The 27,265-nt window shown below is 39.3% G+C and overlaps 1 protein-coding gene and 1 non-coding gene across 2 annotated transcripts in view; both read left to right on the top strand.

Moving 5' to 3' along the window:
• The window catches only part of TOP1 (DNA topoisomerase I), a 95,195-nt gene that overhangs the window by 26,353 nt on the left and 41,577 nt on the right, over positions 1–27,265 (top strand). The window contains exons 3-5 of the mRNA XM_005889778.2: positions 10,361–10,463; positions 25,407–25,530; positions 26,585–26,640. Of these exons, the coding sequence (XP_005889840.1) occupies positions 10,361–10,463; positions 25,407–25,530; positions 26,585–26,640 (283 nt within the window). The remainder of the gene's footprint in view (positions 1–10,360; positions 10,464–25,406; positions 25,531–26,584; positions 26,641–27,265) is intronic.
• LOC138990588 (U6 spliceosomal RNA) lies at positions 11,455–11,561 on the top strand. Its single transcript, XR_011466715.1, has one exon. It is a non-coding gene; the product is annotated as a U6 spliceosomal RNA (small nuclear RNA).

Genomic DNA, 27,265 nt, shown 5'->3' on the forward strand with positions numbered 1-27,265 from the left:
GCCAGGCCTCCCTGTCCATCACCAACTCCCGGAGTTCACTCACACTCACGTCCATCGAGTCAGTGATGCCGTCCAGCCATCTCATCCTCTGTCGTCCCCTTCTCCTCCTGCCCCCAATCCCTCCCAGCATCAGGGTCTTTTCCAATGAGTCAACTCTTCGCATGAGGTGGCCAAAGTACTGGAGTTTCAGCTTTCGCATCATTCCTTCCAAAGAAATCCCAGGGCTGATCTCCTTCAGAATGGACTGGTTGGATCTCCTTGCAGTCCAAGGGACTCTCAAGAGTCTTCTCCAGCACCACAGTTCAAAAGCATCAATTCTTCAGCGCTCAGCCTTCTTCACAGTCCAACTCTCACATCCATACATGACCACAGGAAAAACCATAGCCTTGACTAGACAAACCTTTGTTGGCAAAGTAATGTCTCTGCTTTTGAATATGCTGTCTAGGTTGGTCATAACTTTTCTTCCAAGGAGTAAGCGTTTTTTAATTTCATGGCTGCAGTCACCATCTATAGTGATTTTGGAGCCCAGAAAAATAAAGTCTGACACTGTTTCCACTGTTTCCCCATCTATTTCCCATGAAGTGGTGGGACCGGATGCCATGATCTTCGTTTTCTGAATGTTGAGCTTTAAGCCAACTTTTTCACTCTCCACTTTCACTGTCATCAAGAGGCTTTTGAGTTCCTCTTCACTTTCTCCCATAAGGGTGGTGTCATCTGCATATCTGAGGTTATTGAGATTTCTCCCAGCAATCTTGATTCCAGCTTGTGTTTCTTCCAGTCTAGCGTTTCTCATGAGTACTCTGCATATAAATTAAATAAACAGGGTGACAATATACAGCCTTGACGAACTCCTTTTCCTATTTGGAACCAGTCTGTTGTTCCATGTCCAGTTCTAACTGTTGCTTCCTGACCTGCATACAAATTTCTCAAGAGGCAGATCAGGTGTTCTGGTATTCCCATCTCTTGAAGAATTTTCCACAGTTGATTGTGATCCACACAGTCAAAGGCTTTGGCATAGTCAATAAAGCAGAAATAAATGTTTTTCTGGAACTCTCTTGCTTTTTCCATGATCCAGTGGATGTTGACAATTTGATCTCTGGTTCCTCTGCCTTTTCTAAAACCAGCTTGAACATCAGGAAGTTCACGGTTCACATATTGCTGAAGCCTGGCTTGGAGAATTTTGAGCATTACTTTACTAGCGTGTGAGATGAGTGCAATTGTGCGGTAGTTTGAGCATTCTTTGGCGTTGCCTTTCTTTGGGATTGGAATGAAAACTGACCTTTTCCAGTCCTGTGGCCACTGCTGAGTTTTCCAAATTTGCTGGCATATTGAGTGCAGCACTTTAACAGCATCATCTTTCAGGATTTGGAATAGCTCAACTGGAATTCTATCACGTCCACTAGCTTTGTTTGTAGTGATGCTTTCTAAGGCCCACTTGACTTCACATTCCAGGATGTTTGGCTCTAGGTGAGTGATCACACCATCGTTCAAAGTGTATCTTCAGGCTACATTCCTAGATATGGCTTGCTGGGTCAAAAGATGTATGCGTGCATGCGAAGTCACTTCAGGCATGTCTGACTCTTTGTGATCCTATACAGGACTGTAGCCTGCCAGGCTCCTCTGTCCATGGGATTCTCCAGGCAAGAACACTGGAATGGGTTGCCGTCTTCCTCCAGAGGATCTTTCCCACCCAGGGATTGAACCCACGCCTCTTATGTCTCCTGCACTGGGAGGCGGCTTCTTTACCACTGGCACCACCTGGGAAGCCCAGGGTCAAAAGTTAGTATGTATTAATAAGTTAGTTCTGCTGAGTGTTTCCAGATTCCCCCTCTATGGGGGTTATATGAACCATATGCACTTTTTCAGAGATGTTAAGAAGCAAAAATGTGTATTAGATTTGGTAAAATCAGTACTGCTCAGAGTTGTGAAAAGTGGAGATAATACATAAACATACTACCTTGTGCACAGTGCACCCTTAGAAAGAGATAACTATTGGTCTTGTGTGAAATGGGAATTTTTCTTATAAGAGTAGTAAGAAAATCAAACGAGACAGTTTGAGTACTCTAGCAGGTAGTAGTGCCCCTTTTCTCTTGTTTGCTTTTGGCTGTGTTGGGTTCCTATCTGGATTATCTTCCTGGATTGTAAACCCCTTGAGGGCAGAGTGTCTTGATGAGTCTAGAGGAGGATGCTTTGGATTTAAGAATACATTTAAAATGGTTGTAAACTGAATTAACGCTCAGAGTCTAATTCTGAATCTAGTAGTAGAAGGTTGTTGGTTTTTTGCTGTTTGATTTTGCACTTATCCATCAAGTCATTTTGTAGAGATCAGTTCAGTTCAATTCAGTCGCTCAGTCGTGTCCGACTCTTTGCAACCCCATGGACTGCAGCACGCCAGGCTTCCCTGTCCATCACCAACTCCCGGAGATGACTAAAACTCATGTCCATTGAGTCGGTGATGCCATCCAACCATCTCATCCTCTGTCATCCCCTTCTCCTCCCACCTTCAGTCTTTCCCAGCATCAGGGTCTTTTCCAGTGAGTCAGTTCTTCACATCAGGTGGCCAAAGTATTGGAGTTTCAGCTTCAGCATCAATCCTTCCAGTGAATATTCAGGACTGATTTCCTGTAGGATGGATTGGTTGGATCTCCTTGCTGTCCAAGGGACTCTCAAGAGTCTCCTCCAACACCACAGTTCAAAAGCATCAATTCTTTGGTGCTCAGCCTTCTTTATAGTCCAGCTCTCACATCCATACATGACCACTGGAAGAACCATAGCCTTGACTAGACGGACCTTTGTTGGCAAAGCGATGTCTCTGCTTTTTCATTTACGTATTTTTCTTTTTTTTTATATTTCTTTTTTTTTTTACTTTACAATATTGTATTGGGTTTGCTTTTTAATATGCTCTCTAGGTTGGTCATAACTTTCCTTCCAAGGAGTAAGCAACTTTTAATTTCATGGCTGCAGTCACCATCTGCAGTCATTTTGGAGCCCCCCCAAAAAAAGTCTATCACTGTTTCCATTGTTTCCCCATCTATTTGTCATAAAGTGATGGGACCAGATGCCATGATCTTAGTTTTCTGAATATTGAGTTTTAAGCCAGCTTTTTCACTCTCCTCTTTCACTTTCATCAAGAGGCTCTTTAGTTCTTCTTCACTGTCTGCCATAAGTGTGGTGTCATCTGCATATCTGAGGTTATTGATATTTCTCCCGGCAATCTTGATTCCAGTTGTGCTTCATCCAGCCCAGTATTTTGCATGATGTACTCTGCATATAAGTTAAATAAGCAGGGTGACAATATACAGCCTTGACATACTCCTTTCTCGATTTGGAAGGAGTCTGTTGTTCCATGTCCAGTTCTACCTGTTGCTTCTTGACCTGCATACAGATTTCTCAGGAGGCAGGTCAGGTGGTCTGGTATTCCCATCTGTTTAAGAATTTTCCACAGTTTGTTGTGATCCACACTGTCAAAGGCTTTCGCATAGTCAATAAAGCAGAAGTAGATGTTGTTTTTTTTAAATTTTATTTTATTTTTAAACTTTACATAATTACGTAATTGTATTAGTTTTGCCAAATATCAAAATGATTTTTTCTGGAACACTCTTGCTTTTTCAATGATCCAATGGATGTTGGGAATTTGATCTCTGGTTCCTCTGCCTTTTCTGAATCCATCTTACACATCTGGAAGTTTGTAGTGATACCTAGCAACTGTTCTTGCAACTGGGGAAGACACAGATACTTAACCTCTTTTGTCATTTGGAAGTCTCTTTACCTCAGAACATTGTTGACCTTAGGAATGCCTTAGATAACTGTAACAAAAGATGTTGATTCCTGTTCTCTCGCTCTGTTCATTTACATATCTATCCTTTAAGTTAGAGTGAAAGGAATTAGTTGTTAATGTCTTCTTATTCTCAAGAATTTCGGTGGTCTTCCTCCTGTGTCTTCATCTTAAATATTTTGAATTCTAGGATTTGAAACATTTGTTATCAGGAGGGTGAATGAGGTTTTCTGATGATTTAATATGCAATGGCTTGTGCCTTTCATTTCTATTCTGTTAGTCAAAATCAAGACAAGTCTTGTTGCGTTTAGCAGGTGCATAAAGTGGCAAAATCCTTTCTACAAAACATTTTCAATAATATCTGTTCTTAGATGAACTCCAGTTAAGGGAAAGAGTATGTACTAAAAGGAATCTTTAAATCCATTAGTATGCTGTCTACAAATATTTTCGCCATGGGGGACGTACATCATTGTGCTCTTATTGGCTTCAGTTTTTACTTACTGGCTTCTCTACTGTCCATCATTTTTAAATATCCCACTGTTACCTTAAATACAATAGGACTTGAGTTAGTTTCATCATTTCTTCAGTCTTTTTGTTTTCCTCATTTTTGTTGTGCGCAGATTTCCTGTGTCGTCTTCTAAGGCACCTTGTTCTAGCCACCTTGACTTAGAGTCTTTGAATCTTCTTCAACCCTTCTGCATTTATTGATCACACATCCCATGAGTTCCTAGAACTGGATTCTACTTCCATTTTTTCAACATGCTTTTACATTTTTTTCTCAGTCTCTTTGCTATCACTTTTTTCTAGATTGCTTCAAAAACACTAGCTAGTTATTTTGCTCTTACTTTTACCTTCTACCCACACTGCCCTTCAATTAATCTTCCTTAAGTATGGCTTTCATTTAGTTCCTTTTCTGCTTGAAGTGGCTCCTTGTCATCCTGAGAGTAGGACACCCTGACTCTTGGGTAAATTTTATCAAGCTTTATCTCTTACTGCTCCTTAACACAAATCCTCTCTTGGACTAGGCTAGTCTTCTTGCCGTACCCTTATATAATAAGAAAAAAATAGGGGATTGGAAGGGACAAAGCTTACAAATAAGTGTTTAACTTTTTATTCTGAAGTTTCAAATCTATTTAAGTAGAGTAATAATAATGAACTCCCATGTGTCTTATCTGCCTCTTCAATAACTATTAATATCAAGCTCTTGCCAGTCTTGTTTTATCTATCCCCATATCTCCCCATTTTGCGGGGGGCGGGGTGAGAATATTTTAAAGCTAATTGCAGACGTCATTCACCTGGAAGTACGTCCGTATGCATCTATGAAAGCTATCCGTCAGTTTACCTCGTGCAGATCTGCTCTGTGATGGTGTCCCTTTCTGTTGGTTATTTAGCTTGTTTACACACTTTTGTTGTTCAGGAGATCAACTCATTCCATTCTGCCCCCCTGTCATTTCTCCTCAGAAGGTCCAGCCTCCCCCGTAGAACTATACTACAGCTATTAGGATATGTAAAGTCATTGACATGTATTTTGGTACCCGTCACAGCACACACAGCACAGTTTGAACATACAGTAGACATGTGATGACTTTTAAATAGGGACACTTGGGGTTCAGATCTTTGACCCAGGTCTTACTTGCACTGGTGGAATTTTCAGCTACAACTTTTAAGTTTCTTACCAGACATTTTGGTTTTATGTTTTTAGATTAGCAATAGCTTTGAAAGAATTGGGGATTTGGCTTTAAAAATCAACTTTGAAGTTCTGCACACTTAAAACAATAATGTTTTTTGCAGACTGGTTATCTAAAACCTACCTGGAATTATTTTCAATTTGTCTTTTACTTAGTTTTCTTTTTCTTTAAAGCTTTTTAGTGAGTTAATAATACTCCTTTTTCCTTGTGTACACCAGTATTTGTCAAAATAGTTTTAAAGCCTGGTAATTTTTTTAACTTCTATTTTTTATTATGAAAGTGACTCATCTTGGGGAAAAAATTGGAAAACAAAGGCAAAGCATACACACAAAAACTCAAGTTACTCATAAATTTATCACCCAGACTACTTTTAACAGTTGGTGTCTTCTAGTCTTTTTCAGACATGTTTATGTGTTTGTATACACAGAAGAAAATTTTTTTTAATTATGTTGCTGCCATAGCCTTGGGCCGTAATAGCAGATGCTCATGTTCTGTTTGTTTGTTAAATCTGGCCTGTAAACAGAGGGTTGTAGTGCTAGTGGCATGGTTTGTCAGTTATTATGATTTTAACTGTAAGTACTTGTTGAGGGCAGAAGAAATCAGGGTATTAATTATTATCAGGTAAACAGGGGCTAACAGCTTTGTATCAGATTGACAGCATTTTAAAATTTTGCACTTGAGATTTTCAGAAGTTGACGGGTTCTCTATGCTATGTGAAAGATTGGGTTCTGATACCACATGATTTTATTTTCCCATCTCGGTGAGATGAGAATTTCTTATAGCTAGGGGAATGGTCATGCAAATTCTGTTTCTCTAGGGCCTGGCACAGAATAGATACTTAATGGGTTATGCCAAATGTGATTTATTTTTGCTTTGAGCAAGGAGTAGTGTGGAACACACGCGTTGTCTGTACATTATTGTTAGTTGTCTGTTGTTATTAAACATGTTATCTCAAAATTTAGCACCTTAAATAACAAACATTTGTTTTCTCACACAGTTTGTGTGAACCAGGAATCCAGGAAGAGCTTAGCTGGGTGGTTTTAGCTCTGAGTCTGAGTTGGCAGTCATCTGAAGGCTTAACTGAGACTAGAGGACCCACTTCCAAGGTGGTTCATTCACATAACTAGTAGCAGGAAGTTTCACTTTCTCACCAGATAGGCCTCTCCATAGGGCTGCTCGAGTGTCCTAACTGTGGCAACTGTCTTCGCCCAGGGCAAGGAGAAAGATCCAATGCCTTTGATGGCCTGCCCACTGACATTTCCACTTTGTCCTGTTTTTAGGGCTGAGTCACTACGTCTAGCCCATACTTAAGGAGAAGGAAATTAGGCCACAACTTGAAAGGAGGAGTATCAAAGAATCTGTTGGACATATTTTAAAACTACCACATGCGTTGAGTACATAAACTTCCAATTGATTCACAGTCAATGTTAAGGTGACCTGACTCCAGTGAGCTGCATTTTTAATATGCCCTTGGGTTAATTCTGATACACCAAAATTTGAGAGTTACTAACCTCAAAAAGTAGAAAGAGATACCATGTTCATGGATCAAAGGACACAATGTTTTGATGTCACTTCTCTGCAAATTGTCCTATGGACACAAACTCCCAGATAGCTTTTATTTTTTTTCTTTAGGAAATCAAACAACTAAATCTAAAATTTATATGGAAATACAGAAGATAGAATAGCCAAAACAATTTTGAAAAGGTACAAAGTTAAAGTACTTAAATTAGCTGATCTCAAAATTACTATTGAAAAAAAGCTCTACTCTGAAGCTTTAGGAGTTAATATACTCTGTGTTGGGGTCTAGTAACAGATCTACAATTTTGTGGACACTTCATTTCCAGTGAAGAGGCCCAAGGCAGTTCAGTGGGGAAAAGGCAGTCTTTATTATTTTTTTAAATTTTATTTTATTTTTAAACTTTACAATATTGTATTAGTTTTGCCAAACATCGAAATGAATCCGCCACAGGTATACCCGTGCTCCCCATCCTGAACCCTCCTCCCTCCTCCCTCCCCATACCCTCCCTCTGGGTCTTCCCAGTGTACCAGCCCCAAGCATCCAGTATCGTGCATCAAACCTGGACTGGCGACTCATTTCATACATGATATTATACATGTTTCAATGCCATTCTCCCAAATCTCCCCACCCTCTCCCTCTCCCACAGAGTCCATAAGACTGATCTATACATCAGTGTCTCTATTTCTGTCTCGTACACAGGGTTATTGTTACCATCTTTCTAAATTCCATATATATGAGTTAGTATACTGTATTGGTGTTTTTCTTTCTGGCTTACTTCACTCTGTATAATAGGCTCCAGTTTCATCCATCTCATTAGAACTGATTCAAATGTATTCTTTTTAATGGCTGAGTAATACTCCATTGTATATATGTACCACAGCTTTCTTATCCATTCATGTGCTGATGGGTATCTAGGTTGCTTCCATGTCCTGGCTATTATAAACAGTGCTGCAATGAACATTGGGGTACACGTGTCTCTTTCCCTTCTGGTTTCCTCAGTGTGTATGCCCAACAGTGGGATTACTGGATCATAAGGCAGTTCTATTTCCAGTTTTTTAAGGAATCTCCACACTGTTCTCCATAGTGGCTGTACTAGTTTGCATTCCCACCAACAGTGTAAGAGGGTTCCCTTTTCTCCACACCCTCTCCAGCATTTATTTCTTGTAGACTTTTGGATCGCAGCCATTCTGACTGGCGTGAAATGGTACCTCATAGTGGTTTTGATTTGCATTTCTCTGATAATGAGTGATGTTGAGCATCTTTTCATGTGTTTGTTAGCCATCTGTATGTCTTCTTCAGAGAAATGTCTATTTAGTTCTTTGGCCCATTTTTTGATTGGGTCGTTTATTTTTCTGGAATTGATCTGTAGGAGTTGCTTGTATATTTTTGAGATTAGTTGTTTGTCAGTTGCTTCATTTGCTATTATTTTCTCCCATTCTGAAGGCTGCCCTTTCACCTTGCTAATAGTTTCCTTTGTTGTGCAGAAGCTTTTCAGTTTAATTAGGTCCCATTTGTTTATTTTTGCTTTTATTTCCAATATTCTGGGAGGTGGGTCATAGAGGATCCTGCTGTGATGTATGTCCGAGAGTGTTTTGCCTATGTTCTCCTCTAGGAGTTTTATAGTTTCTGGTCTTACGTTGAGATCTTTAATCCATTTTGAGTTTATTTTTGTGTATGGTGTTAGAAAGTGTTCTAGAATGAAACTAGAACACTTGTAAAAGAATGAAAAAGGCAGTCTTTAAAAGAAAACAACAACAAAAAAAATGGTGCTGTACATATTATAGATTTTTAAAATGTTCCCTGCCTCTTACCTCTGTATAAAGCTCCTAGAAGAAAGAATATTCACAATACTCATGTCTAACCAAAAAATTGTAATGCATGATACGTAAAGAACTTGTGGTGGTAGTCGTGTAGTTGATAAATTGTGTCCAACTCTTTTGCAACCCCACGGACTGTAGCCCACCAGGCACTTCTGTCCATGGTATTTCCCAGGCAAGAACTGGAGTGGATTGCCATTTCCTTTTCCAGGGGATTTTCCTGACCCAGGGATGAAACCCTCATCTCTTGCATTGCAGGGGGATTCTTTACCGCTGAGCCACCAGGGATTCAAATAAAGAACACAGTAATAAGGCAAACAAGTTTTTTTAAGTGGAGGAAAGACTTAAAGAGATACTTTACCAAAGAAGATACGAGTGGCCAATCTGCATATGAAAAGATGCCCATCATTTTAATCAGTAAACTGGATTAAAACCACAGTGAGATACCACTACATACCTGCTAGAATAGCTAAAAGTAGACTGATTTTATTAGATGTTGGTGAGAATTTGTAGCAGTTGGAACTCTAATCCATTGTTGGTGGGGCTGTATAATGGTATAATCACTTTGCAGTACAGTTTGGCAGTTTCCTGTAAAGTAAAACATACACTTACAGGTGACCCTGTAACTTTATCATTAAGTATATACCCAAGAGAAATTAAAACATGTCTACACAAGGACTTGTATATGAAAGTTCATAGCAGATTTATTCATAAAAAAGCCAGTGCCTGAAAATAGCTCAAATGTCCATCAGCAGATGAATGGATAAATAAATTGCAGTGTATCCCAACAATGGATTACCATTCCAGTAAAATCTAACCAACTACTGATATATCCAACATGGTTGAATGACAAAAATATGTTAAGGGAAAGAAATCAGACCCAAAAGAGAATATCCTATAGTTCCATTTATGTGAAACTAGAAATATAGACAAATCTAATCAATTGTGCTAGCGGATCAGTGGTTGCTTCAGGCTGGAGGTAAAAATTCAGATTGGGCTAGGAATGGGCACAAGGGAGACTTCCAGGGATGATGGAAATGTTCTAAATTTTGATTGTGGTAGGGATTATGTCTGTGCATATGTCTGCTGGACTTACTACTCTATCTTTGAAATGTATCTTACTATGTAGAAATCATACTTCATTAAAGTTGATTTAAAAACGCGTATCTCTTACGGTTTGCATTTTCCACAAGGTACATAGATAACCATCTGATCTTGAGAGGTGGTGTTCAAGATTTATCCTTTGAATCATTTATGGCTTAGTCTTCCTGGTACCAGGTCTAGGGAGAAGAACGCCAAACTGTTACCTTCTTTTACAGCAGAATTGGCTCCCCCTTCTCTTCCTGCTTATTTGTAACATATCTTGGTTTTAGAGGTAGGGTGATGGGATGCCTTGTCTGGGCTGGTTTGTCAAGTCTTTTTCTCCAGTGGAATATGCTATTACAGATAGCTACCATGCCATTTAAGTCCTGTCATTGTGCTTCTTGACCAGCTCATCAAGGTAGATGGGCAGGAGATAGCTCATGACTTCTCTTAACTGACTCATCTCTTATGGTTGCAGATTCTCATAAACACAAAGATAAGCATAAAGATCGAGAACACCGGCACAAAGAGCACAAGAAGGACAAGGAGAAAGACCGAGAAAAGTCCAAGCACAGCAACAGGTAAGGGTTGAACCGTCAGGTCCCTCATCATTCAGGTAGGCTTGGCTTACTTGGAATAGGCCTTAATTTGAACCACAGGTAAATACATGGATAGCAAATTCATCAGACTTTGATTCCAGAGTTGTTAAGAGGATGGCCTTGATAATTCAGGCTTTACTGGGGATGCTATTGTTCATTCAGATTAGAATGTCCAAAGCAAGTATGGTAAATTGTTACCACAGAATGGCATTTCATCAAGTGTCCAGAGAACTTGCCTTGATAAAAGGTGACTGGATTGGAAACCTGATAGATATAGATTGACATTTTTCTCCTTTCTGTACTTTAAAGGGTTTAAGTTTAAAAATTCTTAACTTAGGCTTCCATGGTCTATTAGTCCCTTAAATCATATACAAAAGGTTTGGTATATGAGATATTCCTGAAGAGAACATTCCTAGCTTTCATCAGTTTACCAGAGTGGTTCAGTTCTCACAAAAGCCAGTGACCACCAGTGTAAATGAAACTCAGAGGTGTTGCCCTCTGGAATCCAAGAGGGATCAGAAAGATGTTTTCTTGTTTGTTTTGCCTCCTTTTTTTGGTGTAGGTGGCAGGTGGTTAAGCCCAAAGACAGGGTATCTTTGGGTATAAGACTACTTATTGAAAATGAAGACTTAAACTTCCATTTTGAATTAAAGGCAGTTGTTGAGGGAAAGCCATATGATATTCCCATAATGGCCTAAATTTTGTGGGAGGGAACTTAAAACGAAAGTGCCTTCAACCTAGAGTCTCTTAGAACTACTTCATTAGGTTGGCTTATTGTCTATAGACAAGATATTTTTAACATAAATATATACTCAAAAGTTTTTGTCCAGTGTGTATAAAAATCTACAAGTAAATAAAAATGAGACAGATAATTCAGCAGAAAAATTCATAAGAGGATGGAGCAAGCTCTTCACAAAAGAAGATATCCAAATGGCCAGGGAAAACACTAGGTGCTCAACAGTACTCATCGGGAGTGCTCGCTTTGGCAGCACATACACTAAAATTGGAATGATACAGAGAAGATTAGCATGGCCCCCGTACAAGGTTGACACGCAAATTTGTGAAGCGTTCCATATTTTTATGCCGTATCAACCCAAATATTAACTGATAGCATTTCTACTAAAATTTCAAAATATAAATAGGTTCACAAGAATACATGCTGTTGTAAAAACACAAGACCAGTTTAAGAATTTAAGATAGAATAAAATGTACCAATGTATCAAAATGAAAAAAAAATTCACCAGGAAAATACAACCTCAATTTAATACCTACACATTGTAGTAATAACTAATTATTAAAATAATGCTAATACCAAGACCTTCAAATGATGTGGAGCAATCCCATTTCTGATGGGACTATAAACTGTTGAATCATTTCGGGAAAACTACTTAGCTATGTCTTCTAAAATTACCTTATGTATACCCTGTAACTTAAGAATTCCATCCCCAAGTATATTCGCAACAGAAATGTGTGTATATGGGTATCAAAGGGCAGGTAAAAAGCTATTTAGAGCTGCATTGTTTTTAATAACCCCAATGTAAAAATCTCCCAAATGCCCGAGAGTAGTAAAATGGATAAAGTGTGGTGTATTAGGGTACTATATATAAATAAATATGAAAGGAGTACACATAGGTGGATTCCACAAACCTGTGTTGCTTGAAGGAAACTAGTCAAAAAGATACATAATGTATGCTTCAATTTGTTTGAAATTCAGAAACAAAAATTAATCAAGACCTTTAGAATCCAGGATCATGGTGATCTTTGGTAAGGAGCGAAAGGTAGCAGTTGTAAAATGATGTGAGGGGAACTTCTGGTGTGGTATCAGTAGTATTTTTCTTGACTTTTCGTGGTAATCACATTGTAGCCTTATTTTGTGATAAGTCTTTGAACTCTGCATTCTGTATATATGCTACTTTTATTTTTAAAAATTATTAAAAAATGGGGCTTATGGAAAAGGCACGATAAAGTGAATTCTGTCTTTTTGTAATCATTAAAAATTTTTAAATGAAAATTTTAAGGGAGGACGTCTTTATGAATCATTAAAATAAACAGATTAATTTTCTGTAGTGAGGCTGTTTCTTCAGGAATCATCTACCACTCCTGTGGTCTTTCCCCACAATTTTCGCATTTCTTATCACTTAATTATCTAGTTTCCATTAGTCCAGTAAATTTAGTCTTAGGTACTAATAGTTGAATTCAGTTCACATGCATCTTTTCTTCAGTTTGTAGTCACCTACCTTAAATATTAATATCTATGTAGATTTGAGAGCAAAGATTATTGCCGAGAATAAAGACGTTCATTTCATAATGATAAAAAAGGGGACTAATTAATCAAGAGGGCATAACAGTTTCAAAGCTTCCCTGGTGGCTCAGTGGTAAAGAATCTTCCTGCCAATGCAAGAGAGGCAGGTTCAGTCCTTGAGTCAGGAAGATCCTTTGGAGTAGGAAATGGCAACCCACTCCATTATTATTGTCTGGAAAATTCCATGAACAGAGGAGCCTGGCGGACTAAAGTCCATGGGTTCGCAAAGAGTTGGTCACCACTGAACAGGAGCAAAGAGTATGAACAGTTACAAATGTTAATATAATCAGTTACAACTGATAACAGAGTCTCAAAATAGATGAAGTGAAAACTGTTAGAATTGCAAAGAGAAATAATATTTATACTTAGATTTTACTACCTCTTTCTCAATCGATGGGAAAATCATTAAGGATATGGAAGACTTTAAACATCATCAATGAACCTGATTTAATTGATATTTATAGAGTATTACACTCAGCAGTAAAATACACGTGGAGCATTTGCCAAGATGCTCCATATTCTGGGCTTGAGGCCTTTTTGAAACCAGCTTCCCCTGGCTTTCCACTTGCTGGCTACCTTTTTCATCTTCTCATTGCAGTTTGCAGAATGCTTCTCTAAGTCTGGCTGTCTTTCTTTGCTGCATCTCTTGTGATTCACCCTTCTCTCACCTTCCATTTCTACTCTCCCTTAACTGCTTTTCTGTTCTAAAACACAGAGTGTCTTCTGAATACCTCTAGGTTTTCAAATATGCTGTTACTGGTTCTGGAAGACTCTGTTTAGCCCTCCTAATAACATTCTTTTAGTTGCAGCTTAGAGTTCTTTTTTCAGGTATCTTTTCTGCCTGTTCCCCCCCACCCCCCAACCCCCATATTAAAGTACCATTTTTTATGTCTTCTCTGGCACCTTGAGTATATCCCTCTCACAGCCATTACCAAATTCTGGTGGTGTTGTAATTGTCTCTCTGCTTTTCTCTGTGACCTATTGGACTCTTGATGGTCCCTGGGAACAACATTGGGTTCTGTTGTGTTCATGTATGTCCTCAAGGCTTAATACAGTACCTGGTGGACAGGTGATACTTAGTAGTATATATTTATTGAATCAGTGAGTGGTTGACCTATGGTTACACCAGTTACCATCGTCTCTCTCCTTTTCACATATTCTCAATATTCTGTAGCAGAGTTCCCTTTGGCCATCCCACATTTCAAACACCGTTTTTTGTGTGTGTTTCTGTCTCAAATACGTATGACATAAAGTTTGTCATTTGGGGGAAGTGGCATTCACTATATTGTACAACCATCCCTAGTATCCATCTTTAGAACTTCATCATTCCAGATAATCTCTGTACTTCTTAAATAATACCTCCTTATTTCCCCTTCCTCCTACCCTTTAGCAGCATCTATTTTCAGTCTCTCTGAATTTTTCCATTCTAGCTACCTCAGGTAAGTGGAGTCATAAAGTATTTGTCCTTTTTATGTCTGGCTTATTTTCCTTAGCATAATGTTTTCAAGGTTCATCCATTTTATTGAATATCAGAATTCCATTCTTATTTATAGTTGAATAATATTTCATTGCATGCCTACCACATTTAAAAAAAGTCTTTGATCTGTTGATGGATACTTGGATTGTTCCACCTTTTGTCTATTGTGAATAATGCTACCGTGCACCTGGGTGCACAAGTGTCTGCCTGAGTCCCTGCTTTCAATTCTTTTGGGTATATACTTAGCAGTAGAATTGCTGATCACGTCAAACAAGAATTTTTATCTTTCTTCCTATATTTATGATGTGCTAGTTGATGTGAAGGCCCAAAAATATATGAGATAGTCTTGACTATGAAGAACTTTATCATTTAAGGAAAATGCTTACACATGGATCAGATCAAAAAAAAGTAATTTTTATGTTACCTGAAATCTGTCCAAAAACAGACTTTAAAAAGATAAAAGTTCATATTTAAACCATAAGCTTTTAAAAATGGATGTCTTATTCTCTGACACATCTTACTTCACCAACCATAATTTGCCATTTGTGATGGAAGAAGAGAATTAGGTAGAGGTGGCATAAAAGGCTTTGGGACAGAAGTTTGATCCCTGTCCTGTTTTACCAAAATCTTTTTAAAATTTTTAGGATGTAATTGTTTTTAAAAGCTTTATTCATCTTATTTTTTTTAAGTTTTTATTTATGTTGGTACTGGGTCTTCTTTGCTGCGTGGGCTTTTTTCTCTGTTTGTGGTATGCAGGCTTCTCATTGCAGTGGCTTGTCGTTGCGGAGCACAGGCTTTAGGTGAGCGGGCTTCTGTAGTTGAGGGACGCACAGGCTTAGTTGCTCCGTGGCATGTGGGATCTTCCCGGATCAGGGATTGAACCTGTGTTTCCTGCTTTGGCAGGCAGATTCTGTACCACTGAGACACCAGGGAAACCCATGGGTGTAATTTTGACATCATTTTTCTTGAAGTCCACAATGGCTTTCTTATGTCTATCTAGAAGAAAGTCTCCTGGTTCTGGTCTCTCCACCTAAGTGTCTTGTGATGTTGACTAGTTTACTTAACCTTCCTCAACTGAACTTTCTTGTCTTCCTTTAAAAGCATACTTTTCCAAGATTATAGGATAGGCAAATTCAGGAGTTTTATTCTGTGCAGTTTTGTGCCTTTTAATATTTTCTTTATTTTCTAATCAGAATACTTGAAAAGTAATAGCTTGTTTGCCAAAAGGCATTGAAAGAACCTGCCCCTAGGTTTTGTTTACACATGACTAAATCTAGCCCTGGGTCTCTAATTCACCTGTGAGTAAATTTCAGACAGTTTAACCAGATGATGTGTTGTAAGCAGACTTTTAAGTACTTCCTGTTTTGACCTCTGTTGACACACTGCCGCTTTGCAACAAAACAAGTGTATTGGTTATGGTCCAGTAAAATCCTGTACACCGTGTTCCTTTTTAAATGACTTTCTGATCTTTCTGGTAGTTTTGGGTTTCTTTTTCTTCTTCAGCACATTAAGGAATCCTTGAGGATTGTTTAATCACCTCTGAAGCCCAGAATAATTAAGATTTAGCATGTTCTGTTCCAAAATGCTTTATTTTAAAACTTTGCTCATCAACCCTGCCTACTTTTGTGGCCATCTATTATGAAGAAACAAGTTCTACAGTAATGTGTTTCTATATTTCTTCCTTCTCTGCTAGATCCTAGCATCAGTGATTTTTCATTAGGTTACACTTAGGACCCAAGTCCAGGAGGCCTCTTTCTCCTGCATAGTAATATTGTACTGCATTCTTGGAGTGTCAGAGAATTGGAAACAAGCCTTTCTGAGACAGATGGGATTTAGACCTACTTCTCAGGAGATCCCTTCTTATTCATGTACTTTCTCCTTTTATTATTCTCAGTTCTCATGGAGGTGCTCGCTCCATGGGGAAGTGGGGTGTTAAAGGTCATTCTATCTCATGTCTTTTGTGTGTGGACATGAGTCTAAGGCGACAGGCCCCAGGTCACACAGCAGTGTGGTCACAGAGTGAGGCTGAGAGACCAGGGCTTCTGAGTCCTAGTGAGACTTTAAAGGACCTGATGTAAGAAGCAAATCTCTCTCCCTAAGGAACGTTAGTTGTGTAGCTAAACTGTCTGTGTTTAAATACAAGCACCTCTTTCTCATGCATATGGTAGGCAACTTGGGTTTTACAATGCCAGATCATTTCAGATGCTGCCTATTTCTTTTTGGCCCCAGATCCCTAAACGTTTTGGCACTAGAAGTATTAACATCATTAAATTCTGACTCTGTGAAAACCCCATCTCTGAGTATCTGACTTATAGGAAATTTATACCAAAGTCAAATAAAAATAATTTCTTCTATTATTTGTCTCTGATACTGCTTTTTTCTGTTAGCATTGATATTTAGCACTTCCAGTCCTTTAAAGCAATATATAAATCCTCTCTAAAGAAACAAAAGGAATGCTCTGACTAGAGCTAAAGAATCACTGAGCTTGTAGGATTTCAGCCAGATACTTCTCTTGAAAGGTTGCATTCTTAGCATAAACTATCTTTAATACTAGACCTGTCATATATACATCATTAAAAGCAGTTGGGGGGGGTTATTTTAGAAAATAAAGGACTATCACATGTGAAACATAAAATTTCTCCTGCCAACTTTTGACCTTGTGTACCTCTTGTCGTTTTTAAACCTGACCCTCAGAGTGGAGTGAAAAATTTGTGGAAATCCAGGGGAGGTAGAAAAGCAATGCTGTGAAATATAGTAAGGGAAGTGCTTTTTCAGCCCTGTTGGTAGTACTAATTTATACAGTCAGTGTGAGAATAAGGATGCTTTTGATTTCTGCCTTCACTTCAGTTCCAGATCCTACCTGAATTAAAGTTGAAAGAACATAGATTTTTAGGAAAATGCACTGGAATTAAGCAACCTGGTTCTCAGATTTGGGAAATTTTTCTGAAAGTAATCACATTTAAAAAGATGTGTTTACCTCTTTTTTTGGAGGGGGTTGGGGGCAGCTATTGCTGAAGCCCTCCATTTACCTACATGTTCTCATAGCAGCCTGTCTCAGGGAAATGGACAGTTAACATAGGTAAGTGGAAGAGGTTGGGTAGTTAAGAAATAAGACTGAGTATCACTGCCATTCACATGGGAGTCCATGTGATGTGGTGAAAAGCACACTGAATTAGAAGTGGTGGGGCCCGGTCCTATCACTTACTAGCTGTGTGTTGTTATCCAAGGCACTTAACTTCTGAGACTTTTTCCACTTTGGTTGAATGTTAATAGCAACACTAGCCTGGTCAGGGACAGAGGAGCCTAGTGGGCTGCCGTCTATGGGGTCGCACAGAGTCCGACACAACTGAAGTGACTTAGCAGCAGCAGCAGCCTGGTCAAGCTTTCAAGTGTATAGGGGAGAATTCAATGTAAGTATGCATATAAAAGCTGTTTGGAAACTAACATACTCAGTAGTTGAGATTATGATGAGCCTGATAGAATTGCCATTCTAATAAATTGAAGCTGTTGATTTTGGTAGTTGAATCTAATTTAATAGTTACTTATTGGTAATAGCAGATTCGGTACTCTAGTTTTCAATGATACCTAGCCCTGTTATAATGACCTGTAGTCTTTTTTTTTTTTTTAGCGATTTCATGGTGGAAAGGGTATTTGAGCTAGCCATGGAAAGATGGTTAAGATCTTGACAAGGGAAGGTGATGGCTAGAAAGAGTGACTTTCCAGACAGTGAGAAAAGATAAAATATGGAAGGGCTGTCATGTACTTTGCTCCAATTAGGTGGTTGCCTGGGTTAATAGGATGGATTAGAAAGTGGGGCCTCCAAAAAGTTGCTTGATGCAGAACTATTAAATACTATTTCAAGAAGCTGAGATTTGATTCTGAAGGGAGCAAGAAGCCACTGAAAATAGTTGAGAACGGGAAATATGAGACAGCCATAAGTGACATGAAGGGGGTTGTCTAAGAAAAAAGGATACCTAGCTTGAGTAACTGGGTGACTATTTACCCTGTTAATAGAGATAAAAAAACTTAGAGGAGAAATGGGAGTTCTGTAAGATTCCACTCAACTCCCAAGTTTTAATAATTATTGGGATTTGGCCTAGTAACCTATAATGGTGGATGAGCATAAAGAAATCTGGGAACTTCCTTGGTGGTCCAGTGATTACACGTCTGCGCTTCCAATGCAGGGGACCTGGGTTTGATCCCTGGTGGGGTACTAAGATCCCATATGCCCAAAAAAAGTGAATAAAGAAATCTTTACTTCTTAAAGCCTTTCAAAAACAAGTTTCTGTGTTTTTTTTCAGAGGCAACTTTAGAATTTACCTAAAGTAAAATTTTTGATTTAACAAACATTACTTAAGCTTCAATTATCTGCCTTCCTTTGAAGGGCCATGGATTTCTTCCTTTCACAGCTTAGTATCTTTCTAGGTTCTCCCAGAGGAATCCCCTCTGACTCCATTGACTGCAGCCTGCAGGGGGCTGTTGCCTTGAGGAAATGGCCAGGTCACTGGAATGAGTTTGTTCTCAGAAGATAAAGAGGCTCCCCCTACTCTTCCTAGCAGGGTTTCCTTTTTGCCGTATTTGGGGAGTAAGGCACCAGAGTGGTCAAAGGCATAACTTCCTGATTTTAAATCCTAGTTACTGCTCATTAGATGTATTTTCTTGGGTGAGTTACTGAACCTTCCTGTGGCTCAGTTTCCATATGTGTAAAATGAAGATACTTATCTCAGAGTTTTGTTATGGGGATTAAATTGCTTAGAAGAGTGCCTTGGACTTTGTACTGGTTTAAGTGTCTGCTAAATATTTTTATTAGTGATAGAGGACAGACCATTGTTTTAGTTTTCTTTAGCAGATTTAAATGGTTTCCCATAGCCAACATCCTATCTTCCCAGAGGATCAAGCCGGGTTTTTTTCCTAAAGAGGCAGCAAATGCCTTCTAGAGGCAGAAGAATATTTTTCTGTCTTGGGCTTCCTGCTGCCACCCGCCTACTTCTACTGTCTCTCTCATCCTTCTTCGTAAGTGCCTAGGGGAGCCTGGGTCAACTCTCTGTTTTGTCTGTGCAGGTCCACCAAGAGTCGCACAAGAGGTGTGATGGATACAGTGAAATATCAGCTGGATCTCTTTTAGAAGCAGCCAGAAGGGCAGTATAGTGGAGTGGTTAGAGCATGGGCTTCAGATGGCCTGGGTTCAAACTCTGGCCCCACTAGTTGCCAGTTGGACAAATAATTTAACTTCTGTCTCTCTCCCTGAATTTTTTGTTTTTGCTGTGCTGAGTCTTCCCATTTATTCTCTTTGGCATTGAGTTTTGCTTGTCCAGACTCTGATGTTTGGTAGATTTTATCTCCAAACAGATATGAGTCCTGAGCCAAGGAGTTGGCTTCTGTGTATACCCAATAATTGGATGCTTTCTGAGTTCCTGATGATGAAATTTATATTTTATCCGAAAGTGTGACCATTTCAGATATTCTAGGAATGCCAGCTACTGTCTGTATTTTAGTGTTCACCGTACCCCAGACCAAACTCATTCTTAAAGTGTATTTGTTCTTCACATCTCTGGGTTTCCTTACTATGATCATTATTAAGCTTTTCTAGTTTATTTTTCTTATTTAGCCACACTGAAGTTTCTTCAGTATTGGAGTCACCTGCACTGCTGCCCCAAACTGGCCAGTATTCTAGCCCTCAGTTATATTTACAACCCATTTTGTGATTTTTACATATTGTGTGTATTGTGTATGGAAAAATAGTGGGATCAGTACATAGACATGGGTAACATCTCTTAAAACAGAGATAGTCAACATATGAACTCCTCTTCTGCAGTGGTCAGAATTTCCATCACCTCACTATCATCAATGGAAAGGTAATGCCCTTTAAGCCGCTGTGAAAGTCAAGCCAGTTTTAAGTCTTTTGGAAAAAGAGGTACATGTTAGGAAATCCTGAATGATGATGAGTCAGCCTCACTGATCCCAGATTGGCTGCATTTCTACCACTGGGCAAATCCTGCTTCTGACTTGGATGGCACGGCCTTCAACGTGCTTCTGTGTCACAAGACTTCGATCTCCAAAAGCATCTGCTACTCACTTCCGATAGATGCCTAGGAAAGACTGACCCTGGGGTTTGCTCTTTGGCAGCCTTCCTGTTGGTGTCAGGTTGTGGACGAGGGGGTAGGACTCCCAGTACTCTGTTCTCTGTTTCTGGAGGCAGGAACAGGAACAGCACACGACAAGTAGACAAGATGTTAGCATTGTGTTCAGAGACTTAATACAGCTTCATAAACCCACATTTCTAACAGTCCCCAATGGAATGCCTTGTTACCACAAGATGTTCCTTAACTCTGAATCTTCTGAACTCTGTATAAAAACGCAAACTTGTTCTCTCCTGTCTAAACAATTGGGAATAGAGGAGAATGAGATGCCTTTGAAAAGTAAAGTTGGTAGTTTCATCTCTTTTGGGCTTTGTGATTAATTGTACCTACAAAGGGATTACTACACTAACAGAAACTTTGAATTTCCTGAATAGATTTCCCTCTGGTTAGCAGGCAGAGGAAGTACTGACTTCTTTCACTTTCCTGGGGTTGGCCTGAGTATCAGTGCCACTGCCATGTCATTTGTTGACTTCTTTTCCCTGATCTCTGTGTGGCGTGACAATGAATAGCAAAGCTGTAAACTGGAGGTCTGTGTGTATACTCATGGTGCCCATGCTGTGATTGCCAAGAGACCAGAAAGCCAGTTTTCTAGTATAACAGAATCATGTTCTAAGAATCGCTTTCGTTGAGAAAGAGAACAAAACAAGTAGGGGCGGTGGCGGCAAGGAGGTGGAACGTAAAGGAATAAGGACCGTAGAGCATTCCTAAACTCAGATTCCTGAATCAGCCATTTAGTTTCATGGGAAGACAATCTAAGAGGTAGCTATCCCAGAGTTTTATCATTTCTGATGTCCTAAGCCTTGTCTAGAAAGTTTTCACTTGATGGTAGAGGAAAATCTTTTAACTTTATACATCAAGTCTTAGAATGCCCATGCCTTTTGTCTCTTAACACTAGGCTTCCCTTAAGTGGTGGCTGTCAGCTTCATGGAAATGTAATGATACTGATCTAGTGGAAAGTGCTCTGAACTTAGAGATGGAAATGCTGAGTTTAAATCCCAGCTGCCCTTCTTTCTAACACTGTAACTTGGAATAAGACTTTGAACCACTGGCTCCTCTGTTTCTGAATCAGCAGGGGAATAATAAAGACTCCTTCACAGGGGTGTTGTGAGAGCTGAGTGAAATAATGTACATGAAAGCACTGAACATATTGCTGCTTAAATTTGTCCTTTTTTCTTATTCTGGGGGGAAAGTATATCTAACCATTAGTATTATGGATGTCATTGTTCCAGATTTTTTGCTTTTAGGCAGGAACTTCTTTAGATGACCATTAATTCCTCTTAGAGTTAATGTTCAAAAAAAACAAAAGCTGAAACTTAAGTATTTGTATATAAAATAGTAAGCTCATACATTTTGCTGGTAGTATCAAAACCATGGGCCTGTGATTTCATATATGTAAACTCCTGAAGAATCAGTTGCAGTCTTGACAGCTATTTTTTCACCATTCTAAAGCTGAATTCAGGAGAACTGAAAGTAAGAGCATTATTGTAATTGGAAGCCATTTTGTACAAAATAAAGAATAAGTTGTTTCTAAAACACTGTGCTGTGGTGAAAATAGATTATGAGAGCACATTGAGTAGAGAGTGACTTCGTAATAATGCTAAGAATAAAAAGCATGGTGGGAAAAATTGATCATCATGTGCTAGCACACTAGGATTTTTTTTTTTTTAAACTGTACTTACATAGAAATCTGTTATTTTCCAGTGTGTGGCACATCTAAATAACAACCTAATGAAAACAATACAAAGGGAGGAACATATAAACCAAGGAAAGTGGACATTGCTGTATTTTTCCTCTGTTGATAGTTCTGGGTCTTCCCTAAACCTGTAGTCCTGTTTATACTCATCCCCCTGCCCTCCTGCCTGGATTTTATAGTTTTTGCTGATTAATTATCCAAACCCCATCATTAGTTGGGGCTCCTTTTGTCTCCAGAGATGTGGATACCACTTGCTGTCCTGATCCAGGTTCTGGGGCTCTCACTTGAGTGGTACCGTCATCTGTTTCTCCCTTTCTGGCCTTGGGTGTAGCTGAAAATGCTAGCCAGATCTCTTTAGGACAAACTTCATGGAAAGGTTGTAACCTAATGACCTCATTGCTGATAAAATCTGTTTGTTTGTTTGTTTTTTTCCTGGGCTGAATGTGGTAGATGTGACAGCTGGGAAATACAGTCTATGGTAGGAAAGGCAAGAGCCTATGCTGCCTGTGGGATTGGCTGTCTGTCAGCTGGGGTGGTTGTCAGCTGTCCTGTTTCTAGGAATGACCCTCAATTTATAGCCCTTGAATTCACATTCTCTTTTGGTAACTTGTGGAATATATTGGCTGCTGCAGTAAACAGGGACCTACGCTTCCTGCCCAGTGCACTAAAGAAAATAGTCATCCAGTGTCCTGCCACCTTAAAATACAGCTCCTGAATTTTGCTCTTTAGTTTTTGTTCACTTTCATGTTTCTATGTAACTGCAGTTATTTTATATATTCCTTTTTTTTTTTTTGCTTGTCTTAAATTTATCATGTATATTTACGACTCACAAATGATAGCATAACGGCTACATAATGATAACTGTGATGTATAGCTTTGGTATATCACAGTTTCCCCCTCTGATTATTTACCAAGGCTCTATCTGGTTTCTTGGTGGTTTTTTATTTGTTTGTTTGTTCTTGTTTGTTTGTTTATCATGAGAAGCATCAAAGTGAACATCTTTCTGTAATGCTTTTCCCAGAGAAATCTCCAGGAGCTAGAACCCAGGGTATGAATATTTTAATGATTCTTGTTTTATAATGTCATATTTTGTTTTCCTGAGGAGTGGCACTTTTTTCTTTTTTTTAAATAGTATTACCAATGTCTACACAGTTCAGTTCAGTCGCTCAGTCGTGTCCAACTCTTTGCGACCCCATGAATCGCAGCACGCCAGGCCTCCCTGTCTATTACCATCTCCCGGAGTTCACTCAAACTCATGTCCATCAAGTCGGTGTTGCCATCCAGCCATCTCATCCTCTGTTGTCCCGTTTTCCTCCTGCCCTGAATCCCTCCCAGCATCAGAGTCTTTTCCAATGAGTCAACTCTTCGCATGAGGTGGCCAAAGTACTGGAGTTTCAGCTTTTGCATCAGTCCTTCCAAAGAAATCCCAGGGCTGATCTCCTTCAGAATGGACTGGTTGGATCTCCTTGCAGTCCAAGGGACTCTCAAGAGTCTTCTCCAACACCACAGTTCAAAAGCATCAATTCTTCGGCACTCAGCTTTCTTCACAGTCCAACTCTCGCATCCATACATGACCACAGGAAAAACCATAGCCTTGACTAGATGGACCTTTGTTGGCAAAGTAGTGTCTCTGCTTTTCAATATGCTATCTAGGTTGGTCATAACTTTCCTTCCAGGAGTAAGCGTCTTTTAATTTCATGGCTGCAGTCACCATCTGTAGTGATTTTGGAGCCCAAAAAAATAAAGTCTGACACTGTTTCCACTGTTTGCCCATCTATTTCCCATGAAGTGATGGGACCAGATGCCATGATCTTCGTTTTCTAAATGTTGAGCTTTAAGCCAACTTTTTCACTCCACTTTCACTTTCATCAAGAGGCTCTTTAGTTCCTCTTCACTTTCTGCCATAAGGGTGGTGTCATCTGTATATCTGAGGTTATTGATATTTCTTCCGGCAATCTTGATTCCAGCTTGTGCTTCTTCCAGCCCAGCGTTTCTCATGATGCACTCTGCATATATGTTAAATAAGCAGGGTGACAATATACAGCCTTGACGTGCTCCTTTTCCTATTTGGAACCAGTCTGTTGTTCCATGTCCAGTTCTAACTGTTGCTTCCTGACCTGCATATAGCTTTCTCAAGAGGCAGGTCAGGTGGTCTGGTATTCCCATCTCTTGAAGAATTTTCCACAGTTGATTGTGATCCACACAGTCAAAGGCTTTGGCATAGTCAATAAAGCAGAAATAGATGTTTTTCTGGAACTCTCTTGCTTTTTCCATGATCCAGCGGATGTTGGCAATTTGATCTTTGGTTCCTTTTCTAAAACCAGCTTGAACATCTGGAAGTTCCCAGTTCACGTATTGCTGAAGCCTGGCTTGGAGAATTTTGAGCATTACTTTACTAGCGTGTGAGATGAGTGCAATTGTGCGGTAGTTTGAGCGTTCTTTGGCATTGCCTTTCTTTGGGATTGGAATGAAAACTGACCTTTTCCAGTCCTGTGGCCACTGCTGAGTTTTCCAAATTTGCTGGCATATTGAGTGCAGCACTTTGACAGCATCATCTTTCAGGATTTGAAATAGTTCAACTGGAATTCCATCACCTTCATTAGCTTTGTTTGTAGTGATGCTTTCTAAGGCCACTTGACTTCACATTCCAGGATGTCTGGCTCTAGGTGAGTGATTATACCATCGCGATTATCTGGGTCGAACGCCTTTAAAAGCAAGGCTTTGAAAAGCAGGCCCTCAAAGCATCCCCTTGCTTTGAGATAGGGCTTTTCTTATTGTGAGGAAAGGACCAAGCAGGATTTATAAGCCCCTTGTAGAAGTAACTAGCTTTTCCTCAGCTGGCAGGAAACATGGAGTGTGTTAGGCTGCCCAGGCATGGCTACATTTGTGGTATGTCTCCAATCTGGCACTGAGCCACTAAATGATTTTTGGTGAGCTGTTCTTACCTCCTTATATCAGATGTGAGTGCTCAAGTTGGAGCTTTCAATACAGTTTTTTGCTGGTAGAATGTTGTGGAAATACTATGGATTTGCTGTATCATCAACACTTAAAAAAAAAAAAATGTCCTGATACGTTTAGAATAACTGTGTTTCTCCCTTTGATTCCTTTGCTCTTTGAAAAACTTAAGACATTAAGCAAGATAAAGTCTGATGTAGTGAAGAGCTTCTACTTGAACTTTCTGTCAGGACTGGTTATTTAAAGCATTGTGAGTTTCCATGGTTCATGTTATCTCAGGGTATCTTGTGAGTTAATCTTGTGAAATGAATCCTGTGGTCCCTACTCTGGGCTTACTGTTTGTGTCTTATTTTCACAGTGAACATAAAGATTCTGAAAAGAAACACAAAGAGAAGGAGAAGACCAAACACAAAGATGGAAGTTCAGAGAAGCATAAAGACAAACACAAAGACAGAGACAAGGAAAAACGAAAGGAAGAGAAGGTACAGAACATGCTAGTGGAGAAGGAAGAGGTGTGGGGTGTGTTTTTCATTTTGTTTACCTTTGAAAGCAAGTAATGAAAGTACCTTCATTGAGTAGTAAGATCCTCTGACCTTTTTTTTTAAATGATGAAAACCAAACTTTACCACTGTATTTCATGTACCAAATCTACCCATGTCATTACCTTACTTTGTATGGTAAATTAAGGGATGTAGGATTTCTGCAAAAGTCAGTTTTCTTTCATGGGGAAAATTAGTTTTGTTTTTGAGAGAAGGCTTAATACCACATTGGTCTTCTGTTGAATGAAACTTCTTCCTGAGTGACAATTTAGTGACACTGGTGCTCTTTGTGGCTTTTGGTTCCAGTATAACCAGCACAAGCCTTCTCAAAATAAGCTCATCTGGCCGTGAACGAGTAGTAGTACTGTGCCTGGCCTTTTTAAAAAAGTTTATTCGTTTCTCAGAAAGTAATGCTGGATGGACTTGGTAAATTCACACAATATAGAATAGGGAACAGTAGTGAAAAATAATCTCCCTTTAACCCTCAACTCACTGTCCTCCGTCTTTCCCTTTGTGGAGGCAGCCACTGTACTTTTTTTTTGGTATTCTTCCATAGGTTCCCTATGCGTGTGTCTATGTGTATATTTTTGTCTGAAAAGTTGAAGGAGGGCAAACATGAATATACTTTGCCTAAGTCAGTGAAGATGGGAAATAAAGTATTCTTTTTCGTTTGGGTTTGTTTTTTTATTTCCTGTCTGCACTGCCAAGGGCAAATCTTTGAGAAGTGGAGTGTATTTATTGAGGGAGGGGACCTACCCTTATTTAAAGGTAAAAAGCCACCGTTTTGAAGGGAAACACTTCCCAGTAAAGAACTGTAAAAAAGGAGTCTTAGAAAAGTGTCAAGACCTTTGGTTCACCTGTTCAATTTTGCTAATAAGAGTCAGTCTAGGATCAAGATTTCCTGGAGTAGAGGCCAAATCATCTCAAGTAAGGTAGAGACTTCTTCAGCTTTAGTCCTTTTAAGGTACTAATCAGTTACTGCTGTTTTACCTTTCAGATTAAAGCTTCTGGGGATGCAAAAATAAAAAAGGAGAAGGAAAATGGCTTTTCTAGGTAAGACTCTGCTGTCTTGGCTTCTCTTTCTCCGTGTGTGTCCAGCAGGCCAGCTGCCCATGTTGCAGTGTTGTTTGAGCTCACCTAAAATGCACTGACCTGGCCATCTCCAGGTTTTCAAGGAAGTTGGCAGTGAAAGGACTTGGTCTTAGCCAATGAGAGCATTTCTAGAGTGCCATTTAGTAAGACCGACCAGCACATTTTATAGAAGGCTATTTTGAGTGGAGAAGGTTGGCAGGAAGAAATTTTTTTTTTTTTAATTGAGATATAATTTACACTTCCATAAAATACACCCCTTTAAAGTGTACAGTTTATTGGTTTTTAGTTTTTCACAAGGTTATATAGCCTCCCCCACTACCCTCTATCTAATTTCAAAACATGTTCATCACCCCTAAAAGAAAGTCTGTTCTTAGTCAATAGTAATTTTGCAGTTTCCTAAAAAAACCCTACTGTGAATTCCTTGATAGTATTCCTTGGTAGCTCATATATAGAAACTGATTTGACCTGCATTTTAGGGACAGTTGTAGATTTTACAGGAGCAGAAGTATTTAATCTCTTTTCCAGAAGGAGGGGTCACTTTTTCAGAGAGGTCACCACAATGCAGAGGTCACTTTTCCTTTCCTTT

The sequence above is a fragment of the Bos mutus genome, chromosome 13 (genome assembly GCF_027580195.1).
Source record: "Bos mutus isolate GX-2022 chromosome 13, NWIPB_WYAK_1.1, whole genome shotgun sequence".
Lineage (NCBI taxonomy): Eukaryota > Metazoa > Chordata > Mammalia > Artiodactyla > Bovidae > Bos > Bos mutus.